The sequence below is a fragment of the Suillus subalutaceus genome, assembly GCF_016647625.1.
Source record: "Suillus subalutaceus strain FC151 chromosome Unknown DFJ58scaffold_129, whole genome shotgun sequence".
Taxonomy (NCBI): Eukaryota; Fungi; Basidiomycota; class Agaricomycetes; order Boletales; family Suillaceae; genus Suillus; species Suillus subalutaceus.
Window position 1 is genome coordinate 107,126 of NW_024540378.1, and position 15,329 is coordinate 122,454.

At 47.8% G+C, this 15,329-nt stretch overlaps 7 protein-coding genes across 7 annotated transcripts; 2 read left to right on the forward strand and 5 right to left on the reverse strand.

Annotated features, from left to right (window-relative positions):
• Positions 1-131: 131 nt before the first annotated feature.
• DFJ58DRAFT_748563 (glycosyltransferase family 22 protein) lies at positions 132-2,168 on the forward strand (the record flags this gene model as incomplete). The annotated part of the gene is made up of 7 exons (XM_041387601.1): positions 132-400; positions 449-587; positions 639-812; positions 866-1,248; positions 1,298-1,524; positions 1,571-1,755; positions 1,828-2,168. Exons 1-7 carry the CDS (start codon positions 254-256, stop codon positions 2,166-2,168), a joined length of 1,596 nt encoding a protein of 531 aa, XP_041239329.1. The 5' UTR covers positions 132-253.
• A 903-nt stretch (positions 2,169-3,071) lies between these two features.
• Positions 3,072-4,750, forward strand: DFJ58DRAFT_809356 (uncharacterized protein). The gene is made up of 8 exons (XM_041391353.1): positions 3,072-3,421; positions 3,562-3,596; positions 3,648-3,753; positions 3,807-3,885; positions 3,941-3,987; positions 4,019-4,061; positions 4,119-4,156; positions 4,209-4,750. Exons 1-8 carry the CDS (start codon positions 3,196-3,198, stop codon positions 4,517-4,519), a joined length of 885 nt encoding a protein of 294 aa, XP_041239330.1. The 5' UTR covers positions 3,072-3,195; the 3' UTR covers positions 4,520-4,750.
• Positions 4,751-6,491: 1,741 nt separating this feature from the next.
• On the reverse strand, positions 6,492-8,205 carry DFJ58DRAFT_809361 (uncharacterized protein). Its single transcript, XM_041391354.1, has 9 exons — positions 7,889-8,205; positions 7,800-7,832; positions 7,715-7,749; positions 7,558-7,663; positions 7,426-7,504; positions 7,251-7,370; positions 7,156-7,193; positions 6,780-7,101; positions 6,492-6,711 (listed from the first exon to the last, which is right to left on the reverse strand). The coding sequence occupies exons 1-8, from the start codon at positions 8,112-8,114 to the stop codon at positions 6,791-6,793; spliced, it is 948 nt and encodes a 315-aa protein (XP_041239331.1). The 5' UTR covers positions 8,115-8,205; the 3' UTR covers positions 6,492-6,711; positions 6,780-6,790.
• A 165-nt stretch (positions 8,206-8,370) lies between these two features.
• On the reverse strand, positions 8,371-10,495 carry DFJ58DRAFT_708084 (glycosyltransferase family 22 protein). Its single transcript, XM_041383772.1, has 7 exons — positions 10,226-10,495; positions 10,039-10,177; positions 9,814-9,987; positions 9,378-9,760; positions 9,103-9,329; positions 8,884-9,056; positions 8,371-8,831 (listed from the first exon to the last, which is right to left on the reverse strand). The coding sequence occupies exons 1-7, from the start codon at positions 10,370-10,372 to the stop codon at positions 8,458-8,460; spliced, it is 1,617 nt and encodes a 538-aa protein (XP_041239332.1). The 5' UTR covers positions 10,373-10,495; the 3' UTR covers positions 8,371-8,457.
• On the reverse strand, positions 10,496-12,163 carry DFJ58DRAFT_809381 (uncharacterized protein). The gene is made up of 4 exons (XM_041391355.1): positions 11,709-12,163; positions 11,590-11,654; positions 10,755-11,559; positions 10,496-10,642 (listed from the first exon to the last, which is right to left on the reverse strand). The coding sequence occupies exons 1-4, from the start codon at positions 11,973-11,975 to the stop codon at positions 10,601-10,603; spliced, it is 1,179 nt and encodes a 392-aa protein (XP_041239333.1). The 5' UTR covers positions 11,976-12,163; the 3' UTR covers positions 10,496-10,600.
• A 113-nt stretch (positions 12,164-12,276) lies between these two features.
• Positions 12,277-13,771, reverse strand: DFJ58DRAFT_857133 (chaperonin 10-like protein; the record flags this gene model as incomplete). The annotated part of the gene is made up of 5 exons (XM_041393939.1): positions 12,277-12,636; positions 12,691-13,085; positions 13,142-13,331; positions 13,378-13,456; positions 13,509-13,771. The coding sequence occupies 5 exons, from the start codon at positions 13,769-13,771 to the stop codon at positions 12,517-12,519; spliced, it is 1,047 nt and encodes a 348-aa protein (XP_041239334.1). The 3' UTR covers positions 12,277-12,516.
• A 191-nt stretch (positions 13,772-13,962) lies between these two features.
• DFJ58DRAFT_718257 (chaperonin 10-like protein) lies at positions 13,963-15,226 on the reverse strand (the record flags this gene model as incomplete). Its single annotated transcript, XM_041384455.1, has 5 exons — positions 13,963-14,079; positions 14,130-14,524; positions 14,585-14,771; positions 14,827-14,908; positions 14,970-15,226. 5 exons carry the CDS (start codon positions 15,224-15,226, stop codon positions 13,963-13,965), a joined length of 1,038 nt encoding a protein of 345 aa, XP_041239335.1.
• Positions 15,227-15,329: the final 103 nt, after the last annotated feature.

The window sequence follows — 15,329 nt, forward strand, 5'->3', positions numbered from 1 at the left end:
CAGTTTTCTTCCTTGGTATGAGAGATGGTTTGGGTTATACACTATCATGAGTCGTTTTTAGTCCCTATGTTAAGTACTTAGAGTTTCCTGTTTAATTTTCGACATGGCTGCATACTAGGCTATCCTTAAGTACATACACAGTTACGTCAACATTGTCCGATACCTTTCTAATCGAGAGCATCACCTTGACCTTACCTCCCGGCTGCATGCTCTGCGTCTAGGACGTAACAGCGGTACCCACATTTAATTCTCGATGAGTTTTGCTATGGATTTACTCTTGTTGGCGACCAGCTGGACTCATGTTCTTTTGGCACCGTACACGAAAGTCGAAGAAAGTTTCAACTTGCACGCAACCCATGACGTTCTTATGTATGGAGTTGGGAGGGATAATCTGTACAAGGTGTGAAACTTTCTCATCCTAACTCTTCGTGTCTGATATGTGGCGAAGTTTGATCATAACATATTTCCAGGCGCTGTACCGCGGACGTTCATAGGAAGCATTCTACTTGCGTGGCTCACTTCACCTGTCGCCTACGTGGCGAGTCAGTGGGGCCTGCTAAGCACAAAACTCGATCTTCAGATAGCAGGTTTGATTCTATGTAAATACTTGGCTCACAGCGTCTTGAACTCTCTGATAGTGCGTTTGGTCCTTGCTACGCTGAATGCAACAGGCTTCATGTTGATACGACGGGCCGTATGTAGACGATTTGGTCGTCCAACTGGCCTCATGTACGTCCTCCTAACATGTTCGCAATTTCATCTGCCGTTTTGGATGGGCCGAACATTACCAAACATGTTCGCATTGTTCCCTGGTAGGTGATTTGCCTGCGACATGAGTCTCTGCTTAACGAAGGACGAACACAAGTTAACCTCGGATTCTACGCGTTGTGCAACAGAGCTCCGCAGTCCCAGTTTCCTACCAGAAGGAGTGCCGATGTTACATTTGCTTTACTGACGTTCACCGCCGTCGTGTTCCGCTCGGAAGTCGCGCTATTACTAGCTCCTCTCGCTATCCAAGCACTTCTTCTCCGGCACATCAGTTTTACGAGACTGATTAGCGTTGGTTTTCTGTCTGCCACGTTGTCTATCGGTGCGTATTGTTCTTTGCGCACTGAAAGGTCTGCAACTGTTGAGCGACTAGCTTTGACCGTCACCGTCGACTCATACCTATGGAACCAGTGGCCGCTGTGGCCCGAACTGTATGGGATATATTTCAATGTATATCAAGGCAAGAGCTCTGATTGGGGCGTAAGTTGGTTGCTTTCTTTTTCTTCTATGTGTCTCACCCATTATGCAGACATCACCCGTGCACGCGTATTTCTTTTCACACCTTCCGAAGCTTCTTCTTGGATCCTTGCCATTGGCTGTACTCGGAGCTGCGTTGGATAGTCGCGTCCGGGCCTTAATGTTTCCCCCAGTGCTCTTTATTGTTCTCATCAGCTGTTTGGGCCACAAAGAATGGCGCTTCATCATTTACGTTGTTCCTTTCTTCAATGTCGCCGCCGCTCGGGGTGCCCGGTGGATGTAAGCACTCTTCATTTCATCGGAGGCACACTCAGCTTTTCAACAGGGTATCCCGAAGGAAAGGTGGTGTTTTCGGAAGAATGATGTTTCTCGCAGCTACGGGCATACTTGCTCTGAATTGTGCCATCACTATCGTATCGACCCGGGCGTCGATGGCAAACTACCCTGGTGGTTCTGCACTCGCAATATTCAACGATCGATATGCAGACCAGCATGCTGGTATGAGCCACGGTGAATGAGCTTCTGGGTGTAGCTGACAAGACCATCGCAGTGCAAGTTCACATATCTAATCTTGCAGCCCAGACTGGGGCGTCGCTCTTCCTGCAGAATCATTCACCACCTTACATCCGTCCATGACCGGACCAGCAACAAATGATTGGGCGTACAACAAGACGGAAAGTCTGTCCCCGCGCGATCTTACAGCGTCGACGCCTGTCACTCATCTCATTGCCGAGTCTTCGGTAGAGTTCCTCAAGACCGGACGATGGAAGTTGGTAGACAGGGTGCAGGGGTTCTCAAGATGGAAGTTGAACCTCCCTCGGGGTGGCATCGCCAAGGTTCTGGAAGTTCCCCTTCATGAGTGGTTAAGCGTGTTGGAGATGGAGACAAATGACCAGCTTTATATATTAGAGAGAGCTAAGTAAGATGATACTTGTCGAAATTTGTCCCTGTATAGAAAATTTTCGACTAGAAACTTGATGAACAATACTATCACCTGATCCTTACGGTAATGCACAATCGATGGGTAATGCACAACGCACTCCAGAGCTCACAAGTCTACATATATTTTATTCGGAACAGCTGGAGAACGAGTATTAGCATATGCTAAATAAGCCCATCAAATCAAAAATTTAAAATCGACTCTGTGGAGCCTTCCTGAGATGAAACATTGTGCAGGAGTACCTAAAATGAGTGATTTTTGGACACTAAAATCACGATCCACCCAGATCCAATTAACCTATCAACGTAGAAACTTCAACAAATATAAAATACACCATTCCGAATCTACTCCAGGTGTTTCTATGTCAATAGAACAGCACCACAGCGTGCCATTCACGATTCATGAGTGCAGCGTGACAGTCAGGCTAAATCAGGAAATCACTCTTTCGGCTTGGTTGAGTCTCCGCTTGTTGCATTGGACAGAATCGGTGGCGTGTGCACTCATTCGCTTGGGGCGCTGTCGGACTTTGGATACTACCGTCTCTTGGCCGAGGCGCCGTGTGTGACATAGCGTGACGACATTGTGCATTTCTATTGTGTTTTCGACATCTCAACTTCCGCTGCTGCCGCTGTAACAAGCTCACAACAAAATAAAAAAAATCTTATCGGGCCCAACGCGCAGAGACCTAAAGTATACACTAAAGTAGATCCGACACGAATATATGTTGTTGTTGTGACGCTATTCAGCAATCAGTGAAAATTGTGCATTTCCCGTCGAATGATAGTACATGAACGATTTTCATTGGCTGACACGCTACTGACGCCACTACATATAGTAAGATGAATCAGAAGCTTGGGATATTTATATGTAAGCGGATCAACGTCATCGGCGGCTGGGGTCTAACGTTAACTTCAAACTCGAATGCTGTTCACAAGCTGTATCGCAAGCTACCACTAATTGTGTGGTCATACCCAGGCTCAGGCTTAAGTTCATCTGTCTTCAAAGTAACCATGGACGGCGCACCTTCAGACACTACTCACCTGGATTGGAGCAACGTCGGCCTCGGCTTCTCCTTCATTCTTTTCAATGCCCTCATTTCTACTTCGCTACAACTCGGAATAGGATCGTCACTACTCTCTGCGGCCATACGCTGTGTGGTGCAGTTGGGACTAGTCGCGCTGGTGTTGCAGAAGGTGTTCGAGACGAATAATCCATGGGCAGTGGGCAGTATTGCATGTGAGCGTTTTCCGCGTTCACTTGAGGTTAACCGGGCGCTAGAACTATGGTATCCAGTTTTGTTGAATTTACTAGGAACTATCGAGGCAGGTGCGTCCGAACAAATTTTTACTATTGTCTTGGCTCCTGATGCGGAGAAGTTGTGAACAAGTCTAAAAAGCGCTACAATCATATGGCGAGTTCTACGACGGGTGTATCTATCATTCTATCCTGAACAGCTGCATAGTTCTCCTGCGTGCTGTTTGGTATGCTGTTCTCGACGATACCTGTCTCTATTATCGGCATCCGCTTCGCTATGGCCATAGAACCGTTCTGGAAGCCCGAACAATATAGTATGTCACAATCTGTTTGTGCGGGATCAGTGGTGTTGACTTGTAACCACAAGTTCCAATTGTCGGCATGTTATGTGGAGGCACGATCTCGGGAATCGTTGTTTCCGTGTCTTATGTACTCCGGGAGATATAGTAAGTCGCGCCACTAATGTATTTGAACATTTGATATCGACCAACATCCTTGCAGCGACAATCGCGACAAAGTAGAAATGTACCTCGCATTTGGAGCATCACGTTTTCGAAGCGTGTAGACCTGTTGCACGAGAAGCTCTTCGTCTTGCACTAACTCCAACGATCAACCAAATGAGGTTCGTACCATCCAAATTACAAGCTATTTCTAATCCAGTGTTTGCCCTTGACAATAGCGTGATAGGAATCATTGCTATTCCAGGAATGATGACCGGTAAGTTTACGCCACGACGTGGGCGAATGGTTGCGCTGATCAAGGGTTTCAGGTGCCATACTCGGTGGCTCTTCAGTTCAGCAGGCAGCTCGGCTCCAGATGGTTATCATGTTTATGATTTCCGCCTCCACGGCACTCGCATCGATTATCACCACGATCACAACGCTTGCTGTCGTGGTCGATAGCGAGGACCGCCTCCGCCCAGACCGCGTCGATGTGCGCGAGCATCCGGTTTGGCGCGCGAGGAACTGGCTCTTTAGCCGAGCAGTGAACGGGGTGAAACACACCGTGCAGAGCTGTTACGGGCTCAGGCGTAAGGATGCACAGAATGGGGCTGCGGAGACAGCAAGGTTGCTGGGCTGATACTCATCAAAGATGGTTTTGTATCCGATTCTGGAAGTCCATAAACATAGTATGCAGATGTTACTGAATGGTGTATAGCTTAAATCGGTTACATTGATGTGTTAAGCTGAGGCGGCGAAGAGGACCTGGTTTACCTTGCAATTATGCCCGTCTCTGATCTCAAACCTCGTCCTCATTTTTGTTGACATAACGCCATGTATGCACGCGTTGAGAACAACTGCCTGATCTTGGAAACAGGCCCAATGTGCTTATTACATATCTGTATCGTGGGCGGTCATTGATGAGGCTAGGGCACGCACAGGAGGAAGATTGATAGAAATGGCTAGGCTTAATTTCGATTAAGGCTTGATCAGAAGTATCCCTCGAAAAAACCCTGATGCATATCTACCGACAGATGAAAATGGAATCTTAGATCAAAGACTCATGATTTGAACACCAATGCAATGGGTATATAATCTCGGAGTCTGAAGTACGTATCAATTGATAGGGTGGAGTTGCGGCACCCTGATTTCTTCAATGCTTGCCACAAAGATCGTCTAGAATTTCAATCCCATTGTGATCAAGAGTCGAGACCTGTCAAGGTGATCATCCATCATTACGTTTCAGGAAGACAGTCCTCGAAAACGTGGTAGGAGATACTAACGACAAATGGAAAGGCATGGATAGATCTCGATACACCGGTGGTGTAGAGTAATGTGGTGCCATGGGCATCGTAGACGCCGTTTCATAGAGCCATCAGTCGCGCTTCGCCATCTGGAAAAGCGAAATAGAACGCAGCCAGCCAGATGACAAGAGATGCCAGTGTCAAAGGCACCGAGATCACACATCTATGAAACACCCTGAATAAAGCGAAGAGTAACCTCGAACGTCACAAGCCAGGTGCTCTGGGATACTCGGATAGAGCGGACAAAACTCTTCTCCAAAAGGACTATCATTATTGCTGAGCATGTCCCGGCTAAAGGTTTGCTAATTTCACTGCCTGCCTATTTCCATGCCCTTCGCTTACTTCAGTACTGCATACCAATCTCGGTATGCGAATTCCTTGACGGTGGAGCGCTATAGATGAGTCTCATCAGTGTCTCTTTTTCAACTGCTCAGGCTCAGTCTAATCTAGGTGGCTCCGCCGGCGAACATTTATGCGCGCCTTTTCACATTCATTTAAATTTTAATGTCCCGTCTTCGCATTCGCCCCTAAGAGCAAGCTTCTCTTAGTATCAATGCGTTTAACGCACCGCAGTCCACGCACAAAAGGCGACTTCCACTTTGCGGTTCAGTGAAATTGAACCTTGGACTAGAGTTTTGTCCGCTCTATCCGAGTACCCCAGAGCACCTGGCTTGTGACGTTCGAGGTTACTCTTCGCTTTATTCAGGGTGTTTCATAGATGTGTGATCTCGGTGCCTTTGATATTGGCATCTCTTGTCATCTGGCTGGCTGCATTCTATTTCGCTTTTCCAGATGGCGAAGCGCTCTATGAAACGGTGTCTACGAGGCCCATGGCACCACATCACTCTACCGTAACCACTGGTGTATCGAGATCTATCCATGCCTTTACATTCCGTCGTTATCTCCTACCACGTTTTCGAGGACTGTCTTCCTGAAACGTAATGATGGATAATCATCTTGACAGGTCTCGACTCTCGACCGCAATGGGATTGAAGTTCTAAACGATCTTTGTGGCGAGCATTGAAGAAATCAGGGTGCCGCAACTCCACCCTATCAATTGATACAGTACTTCAGACCCCGAGATTGTATGACCATTGCATTGGCGCTCAAATCATAAGCCTTTGATCCAAGATTCCATTCTCATCTGTCGGTAGATATGCATCAGGGTTTTTTCGAGGGATACCTCTGATCAAGCCTTAATCGAAATTAAGCCTAGCCATTTCCATCGATCTTCCTCCTGTGCGTGCCCTAGCCCTCATCAATGACCGCCCACGATACAGATATGTAATAAGCACATTGGGCCTGTTTCCAAGATCAGGCAGTTGTTCTCAACGCGTGCATACATGGCGTTATGTCAACAAAAATGAGGACGAGGTTTGAGATAAGAGACAAGCATAATTGCAAGATAAACCAGGTCTTCGCCGCCTCAGCTTAACACATCAATGTAACCGATTTAAGCTATACACCATTCAGTAATAATATCTGCATACCATGTTTATGAACTTCCAGAATTGGATATAAAACCATCGTCCATACACGATAAGATCTGAACAAGGAGTGTGGACTTCGCGCGGTTAGCAAGAAAGCGGAATTTTTTTTGATGAGTATCAGCCCAGAAACCTTTCCATCTCCGTACCCTCATTCTGTCCATCATTACGCCTAAGCCCGCAACAGCTCTGCACGGTGCGTTTCACCCCGTCCACTGCTCGGCTAAAGAGCCAGTTCCTTGCACGCCAAACCGGATGCTCGCGCACGTCGACGCGGTCCGCGCGGAGGCGGTCCTCGCTATCGACCACGACAGCAAGCGTTGCGATCGTGGTGATAATCGATGCGAGTGCCGTGGAGGCGGAAATCATAAACATGATAACCATCTGGAGCCGAGCTGCCTGCTGAACTGAAGAGCCACCGAGTATGGCACCTGAAACCCTTGATCAGCGCAACCGTTCGCCCACGTCGTGGCGTAAATTCTGACCGGTCATCATTCCTGGAATAGCAATGATTCCGATCACGCTATTGTCAAGGGCAGACACTGAATTAGAAATAGCTTGTATTTTAGATGGTACAAACCTCATTTGGTTGATCGTTGGAGTTAGTGCAAGACGAAGAGCTTCTCGTGCAACAGGTCTACACGCTTCGAAACGTGATGCTCCAAATGCGAGGTACATTTCTACCTTGTCGCGATTGTCGCTGCAAGGATGTTGGTCGATATCAAATGTTCAAATACATTAGTGGCGCGACTTACTATATCTCCCGGAGTACATAAGACACGGAAACAACGATTCCCGAGATCGTGCCTCCACATAACATGCCAACAATTGGAACTTGTGGTTACAAGTCAACACCACTGATCCCGCACAAACAGATCGTGACAAACTATATTGTTCAGGCTTCCAGAACGGCTCTATGGCCATAGCGAAACGGATGCCGATGATAGAGACAGGTATCGTCGAGCACAGCATACCAAATAGCACGCAGAAAAACTATGCAACTGTTCAGGATAAAATAATAGATACACCCGTCGTAGAACTCGCCATATGATTGTAGCGCTTTTTAGACTTGTTCACAACTTCTCCGCATCAGGAGCCGAGACAACAGTAAGAATTGCTTAGGACGCACCTGCCTCGATAGTTCCTAGTAAATTCAACAAAACTGGATACCATAGATCTAGCGCCCGGCTACCTCAAATGAACGTGGAAAACGCTCACATGCAATACTGCCCACTGCCCATGGATTATTCGTCTCGAACACCTTCTGCAACACCAGCGCGACTAGTCCCAACTGTACTACACAGCGTATGGCCGCAGAGAGTAGTGACGATCCTACTCCGAGTTGTAGCGAAGTAGAAATGAGGGCATTGAAAAGAATGAAGGAGAAGCCGAGGCCGACGTTGCTCCAATCCAGATGAGTGGTGTCTGAAGGTGCGCCGTCCATGGTCACTTGGAAGGCAGATCAACTTAAGCCTGAGCCTGGATATGACCACACAATTAGTGGGAGCTCAACAACTTGCGATACAGCTTGTGAATTTCGAAGCATGTTTGTTAGACCCCAGTCGCCAATGACCTACATATATCCCAAGCTTCTCACTATATGTAGTGCTATGGAAAGCCGGAGCACCGTGCTCATTTAGTCACGGCGTATTTGCTCACATGCAGCGAAAAGACCCCAGACACCGTATCTTTGTAGCGTGTCAGCCAATGAAAATCGTTCATTTATTGTTCATCAATTTTCTAGTCAAGAATTTTCTACACAGGGACAAATTTCGACAAGTATCATCTTACTTAGCTCTCTCTAATATATAAAGTTGGTCATTTGTTTCCATCTCCAACACGCTTAACCACTCATGAAGGGGAACTTCCAGAACCTTGGCGATGCCACCCCGAGGGAGGTTCAACTTCCATCTTGAGAACCCCTGCACCCTGTCTACCAACTTCCATCGTCCGGTCCTCATCAACTCTACAGAAGACTCGGTGATGAGATGAGTGAGAGGCGTCGACGCTGTAAGATCGCGCGGGGACAGACTTTCCGTCTTGTTGTACACCCAATCATTTGTTGCTGGTCCGGTCATGGACGGGATGTAAGGTGGTGAATGATTCTGCAGGAAGAGCGACGCCCCAGTCTGGGCTGCAAGGTTAGATATGTGAACTTGCACTGCGATGGTCTTGTCAGCCACACCCAGAAGCTCATTCACCGTGGCTCATACCAGCATGCTGGTCTGCATATCGATCGTTGAATATTGCGAGTGCAGAACCACCAGGGTAGTTTGCCATCGACGCCCGGGTCGATACGATAGTGATGGCACAATTCAGAGCAAGTATGCCCGCAGCTGCGAGAAACATCATTCTTCCGAAAACACCACCTTTCCTTCGGGATACCCTGTTGAAAAGCTGAGTGTGCCTCCGATGAAATGAAGAGTGCTTACATCCACCGGGCACCCCGAGCGGCGGCGACATTGAAGAAAGGAACAACGTAAATGATGAAGCGCCATTCTTTGTGGCCCAAACAGCTGATGAGAACAATAAAGAGCACTGGGGGAAACATTAGGGCCTGGACGCGATTATCCAACGCAGCTCCGAGTACAGCCAATGGCAAGGATCCAAGAAGAAGCTTCGGAAGGTGTGAAAGGAAATACGCATGCACAGGTGATGTCTGCATAATGGGTGAGACACATGGAAGAAAAAGAAAGCACCAACTTACGCCCCAATCAGAGCTCTTGCCTTGATATACATTGAAATATATCCCATACAGTTCGGGCCACAGCGGCCACTGGTTCCATAGGTATGAGTCGACGGTGACGGTCAAAGCTAGTCGCTCAACAGTTGCAGACCTTTCAGTGCGCAAAGAACAATACGCACCGATAGATAACATGGCAGACAGAAAACCAACGCTAATCAGCCTCGTAAAACTGATGTGCCGGAGAAGAAGTGCTTGGATAGCGAGAGGAGCTAGTAGTAGCGCGACTTCCGAGCGGAACACGACAGCGGTGAACGTCAGTAAAGCAAATGTAACATCGGCACTCCTTCTCGTAGGAAACTGGGACTGCGGAGCTCTGTTGTACAACGCGTAGAATCCGAGGTTAACTTGTGTTCGTCCTTCGTTAAGCAGAGACTCATGTCGCAGGCAAATCACCTACCAGGGAACAATGCGAACATGTTTGGTAATGTTCGGCCCATCCAAAACGGCAGATGAAATTGCGAACATGTTAGGAGGACGTACATGAGGCCAGTTGGACGACCAAATCGTCTACATACGGCCCGTCGTATCAACATGAAGCCTGTTGCATTCAGCGTAGCAAGGACCAAACGCACTATCAGAGAGTTCAAGACGCTGTGAGCCAAGTATTTACATAGAATCAAACCTGCTATCTGAAGATCGAGTTTTGTGCTTAGCAGGCCCCACTGACTCGCCACGTAGGCGACAGGTGAAGTGAGCCACGCAAGTAGAATGCTTCCTATGAACGTCCGCGGTACAGCGCCTGGAAATATGTTATGATCAAACTTCGCCACATATCAGACACGAAGAGTTAGGATGAGAAAGTTTCACACCTTGTGCAGATTATCCCTCCCAACTCCATACATAAGAACGTCATGGGTTGCGTGCAAGTTGAAACTTTCTTCGACTTTCGTGTACGGTGCCAAAAGAACATGAGCCCAGCTGGTCGCCAACAAGAGTAAATCCATAGCAAAACTCATCGAGGATTGAATGTGGGTACCGCTGTTACGTCCTAGACGCAGAGCATGCAGCCGGGAGGTGAGGTCAAGGTGATGTCTCGATTAGAAAGGTGTCGGACTTAATGTTGACGTAACTGTGTATGTACTTAAGGGTAATAGCCTAGTCATGTCGAAAATTAAACAGCGAACTCTAAGTACTTAGATAGCGACCAAAAACGACTCATGCTAGTGTATAACCCAAACCATCTCTTATACCAAGGAAGAAAACTGCTTTTCTGATGAATTGTTATTCTAATGCGGTCATCTTTGTTGTAAAGTGAAATTGTTTCAAAGAAGGCCAAGCGCAAGGCTCAAGCATGGACTGCACTTCCGGAGGGAATTGCACTGACATCGTGGAGTCTACTTGCAAAAACAGGCGCAGTGATTGCAACCCTGCCTCCACAAGAGGTTCAAGCCCCTGCAAAATACTCTTGATGAGGTCGCTATCCCGAAAATGAGGCCTAGGTTCATTGATATGAAGATCAAATGATTTCAGCGACTTTCCGAGCTTCTCAACGATGATAGGTATGAGGTGATCGAAGAAGGCCGCGACACCAGAAGGTTGCCCGTCTGGCTGAAACACCAGCGTATGTAAATTTGTTGCTGCAAGGCGTGACATGAAGAGGATGACGGAAAACATTGATCCTCGAACATCCAACTGCTTCAATGCAGGGAACATCGGAGGAATCGCTTGCCAATTCATGTTCAAGCGATCTTGAAGGTGGATTTTGAGGTCTGAAACAGGTGCATGGGACAGCAGCGTGCAAAGAGCTGCGAGCTCGGGGGCACGAATATAGGCTTTGCTTAGATCGACCTTCCTGATCTGCCCGAATTGAAGTTGGGGTGTTGAGTGCAACGTTCTCATTGTCCGCATGAGACCGATAATGCGCAGTTCCTTCAGATATGGTGCTTCAGCAACAGCGCGGTCGAGTGCCAATTCAATGGGGTCACAATCAAGTGTATTATGACATACGAGGGTAAGAGATCGTAGGGAGGGGGGAAATGGCTTCGCTTGCGAGGAAATTGGCCCAGAGAGGACATAGGCCAGACTTCGCAATTTTGGGAAAGGATGCAACTCTTCCTGTCCGCGAATGACTGTGAGGCGTGTATAGCAATCCCGATTTTTTATGAGATCTGCGCCATCATTGTTGTATTCTCCTATGCGCAAACTCCAGACTCATGCAGCGTATTTGTCGAACGTTTTCCAGTCATCCAATGAATTGCAGCGATACTTCAGGAGATAACAGTCACTCGTCCGGGCGTCCTGCGGATATAACGAGGATTGGCTTCAGCGGCAGACGTGAGGTGAGACACTTACATTCACAAATGATGCGCTTTGTGGAATCAACAAAGTAAATGGCGCAAAGGAGTACATAGATTTCCAGAGGATATCGAGGGCAAGATCTGTAAATGCACGACAACAGCAAGACATGTGGTACAACGACTTCTTGTCGTCTTGTAATTCATCAAGGATAACTGCGAGAATTTCTGAGATGCGGAGAATGTCAAAAGGTTCTGGCATGATCAGTCGAGGAATTCGTTCGCAAGTCACAGCACACCTGAGACTTAAGGTTAAAGACCACATTGTACAAATTGTTCCATTGGCTGACTGATAGAAGCAATTGACACGAGGCCCCGACCAGGTATTACATCCAGAGTCCAGACCATTGCGGCAAGACGAGGTTCATAACCCAGTGGTAGGAAAGCAAGCTAGAGACCAGCCTGGCTTGTACTTCAGGATCTATGAACGGGTCGAATAAACTTTGAACGTAGCCGGATTTCAAAAGTTTGGTCTATGTAGAGGAAATTTGAAGTTGTTTATGCAAGAGAAAAATTACGTAAGCACTGCAACCTAATATACATGTTTTGTGACTCTTATCCAACCTCGTGGGCTAACCATCACTTTAGGTATATCCCATTGCAAAGACGCTGCAGCCTAGTCAAGGCACTATTTCGCCGATGTACTGTTCAAATGGAATCTGAATCACAGATTTCTTCTTGAAATACTTTACTAATACATAGTAATATGCTACACAAGTTGCCTTAAAAATACAGTGATCGATGCTTCGACAAACCAAACGAAAATCTTGTTCACAGGTGATTGCCTCGTCGACGTGACCATGGCCTTACTTCGTGTCTTGCGGGTGGGCAACCAGCTTTTTCCCGCTCACTTGCCCTTTCTTCATTCGTTCCAACCCCTCGACAACTCCTTCAAGACCATTAGGAAGAACTTCGTAATCAAGGGGCTATGTAGAAAGTAGGTCAGCGGCAGTGAGACTGAGGTGCGCTAGATACCTCACCTTGATGGTCCCTGCCTCAAGCCACTCCGAAAGAGTGGCCCACAAGCCCTTGCAAAGTGGCTTGTTTTCATCCACATGTGGGCTGCCGAACGTCCTAATAGCTACGCGTTCCTTTCCTTCCTTTTCTTCGACTGACGCCGGAAGTGTCAAAACCAGGCGTCCTTTCGGACCGAGGAGCGACCATCCAATCTGCTGTGTCTCAGGGAGAGAGATGGCATCATACACATACTTGATCGGGCCGCTTGTATGATCGCTAACAAGACTCTTGAGCTCGTTAGCAGAAAGGTCCCTGAGGAATACATGGGTAGCGCCAAGCGACTTCAGGTACTTCTCATGTTTTTTCGACGCAGTCGTAATAATAGGAGAAAACCCAGAGAGGCGAGCCAGCTGAATAGCTAAAAGAAGGTTAGGATGATACTTTTCTTGACGGTCACGGTTACTCGCAACTTACCACATGACCCGACAGCTGAAGATCCACCAAGAATGACGATCGGAGTCCCCGAGTACACGTCAATGCCGTTCTCTACCCAAGGCGGCGTGAGGCCTAACCCGTAAATGTTACTATTATACAGGCCTGTCGACGCAGTGTCGAAGGCCAATGGAATAGTGGCTGCCTCATCATATCCCAAATTATCCGGGATCTATATGCTGTCAGTGCCAATGCAAATCCTTCGCAAAAAAACATGCCTTCGCAGTCAAATCCGCGTCGCAGAGTGTGAACTGTTGGAAACCAGACTTATGGTTTGTAAACTGGCCATGGGAGAATCTACAGCGAATAAGTTAAACCCAAGCACAACTCAGGGGCTAATAACGCTCACACTCTGTCTCCCTTCACGATGTGGTGAACACCTTCCCCTACTTCGACGACGATCCCAGCAATATCCTCACCAAGTATTGCTGGGTAGTTTTCGACGTAAAACCCATGCTCCTGAACTTTGTAGTCGACGGGATTAAGGGCTGCAGAGTAAACCTGGATCAGGAGCTCATCCTTCCCGGGCTTCGGGATGCTGTGTGGACCAACAGCGAATTGGCCATGCTTAGACTGAAGGAAGAGTGCTTTTTGCTGCTTTGTGTCAGACATAGTTGCGAAGATGAGAGTGTGCGGTGACGATTGAAAGCAACTCTACTTAGGGGTCTCATTTTTTAAACAACTTCACCATTTCAAATGCTGACGCATGCAAGAAGCAATTCATATTGACAAGGAAATGAAGGGTATCTAGATAAAATAATGATCATATATGGATGTCCATGCGATCGACCGTGCAAAGTTGTTCAAGTTTCTTGCGGCCGTACTACCATTTTCACCCCATCTACCTTCCCGGCGTTGAATCTCTCAAGCCCTTCTGGTATTGCACGCAGCCCGCCAGGTAATAGATCGACGTGGTTTGGCTGAGACAATGTTAGAATATACCTAGAGGTAAGGTTCGATTGGTACGTACTTGTATGTGACCGTCTTCGACCCATCTCTCAAGATGAGCCCACAGCCTCTTCCCCGTTTCCCAGTTCTCATCTGATTGCGGACTCCCGTCTACAGGAATCACTTGCCTGCTGTCATAGCTGTCCTTGCTGATCAAGGATGGCTGTGTGACAACAAGCTTCCCCCCGGGCGCAAGCAACGACCAAGCAGCCTCCTGCGTCTCTGCCGTGGATATGGAGTCGTACATGATATGTATGCGAGAGCCCGTGATTCTCATCACGGCCTTATTTAGTGCTTGCACTGGAAGATATCTGTCTATGACGTGGTTTGCTCCGAGACTCTTCAAATGTTCCGTGTGCTTTAGCGAGGCGGTGGTAATGATAGGTGAGAAGCCCGACAGCTTCGCAAGTTGGATAACTGGTAGCAATAATGCCTCAGTAAGATGACTTTGCTGTGGAAATGAGCTGCCAGGCTTACCATAGTTGCCCACAGAGCCAGCACCGCCTAAGATCAAGATGGGCCAACCTTTGTACTTGGACCACCCACCGCGGTCCCAAGGAGGAATAAGTCCGATACCATTGGTGGTACCGTACATCCCGATCGCGGCTGTGCCCATTCCGCATGCAATAGTACTCGCTTGGTCAAGCGATAAGCTTCTCGGGACCTGAGTAATATCGATCAACACGAGTCTCAGCCACCGATCGTGGGGATTAACTTGCCTTAGCTGCGAAGTCAGTCGTGACTACGCAATACTGCTGGAAGGTTGCCAGATCGTTATCGTCGAAGGCACCATGGAAGAATCTAGGTCCCGAAGTGACGATCAATCTTACAGTATTGCCATAGTAGAAGTGAAGCGACATACATTCTTTCCCCTAGATCGAATTTTGTAACGCCTTCTCCGATCTCTTCAACGATACCGGCACCATCGGTGCCCAGCACTGCGGGATAGCTGTCGACGAATGTTCCATCTCTGTGGACCTTCGCATCGAGAGGGTTGAGCGCAGTAGCCTGAAGTTTGACGAGAACTTCGCCAGGACCTGGCGTAGGTATTTTACGGCTAGCGACAGCAAATGTCGTTTGCTTGGTTGGAATGATGAGCGCAAGTTGCTCGTCAGGCATATCAAGGGTTGAGTGGAAATCAAGTGTTGAATGGAAGTCAAGTGTTGAATGGACGGAAGGGCTTGGTTCCTGGCGAAGATAAAGCATTAGACGTGGGCTTTTA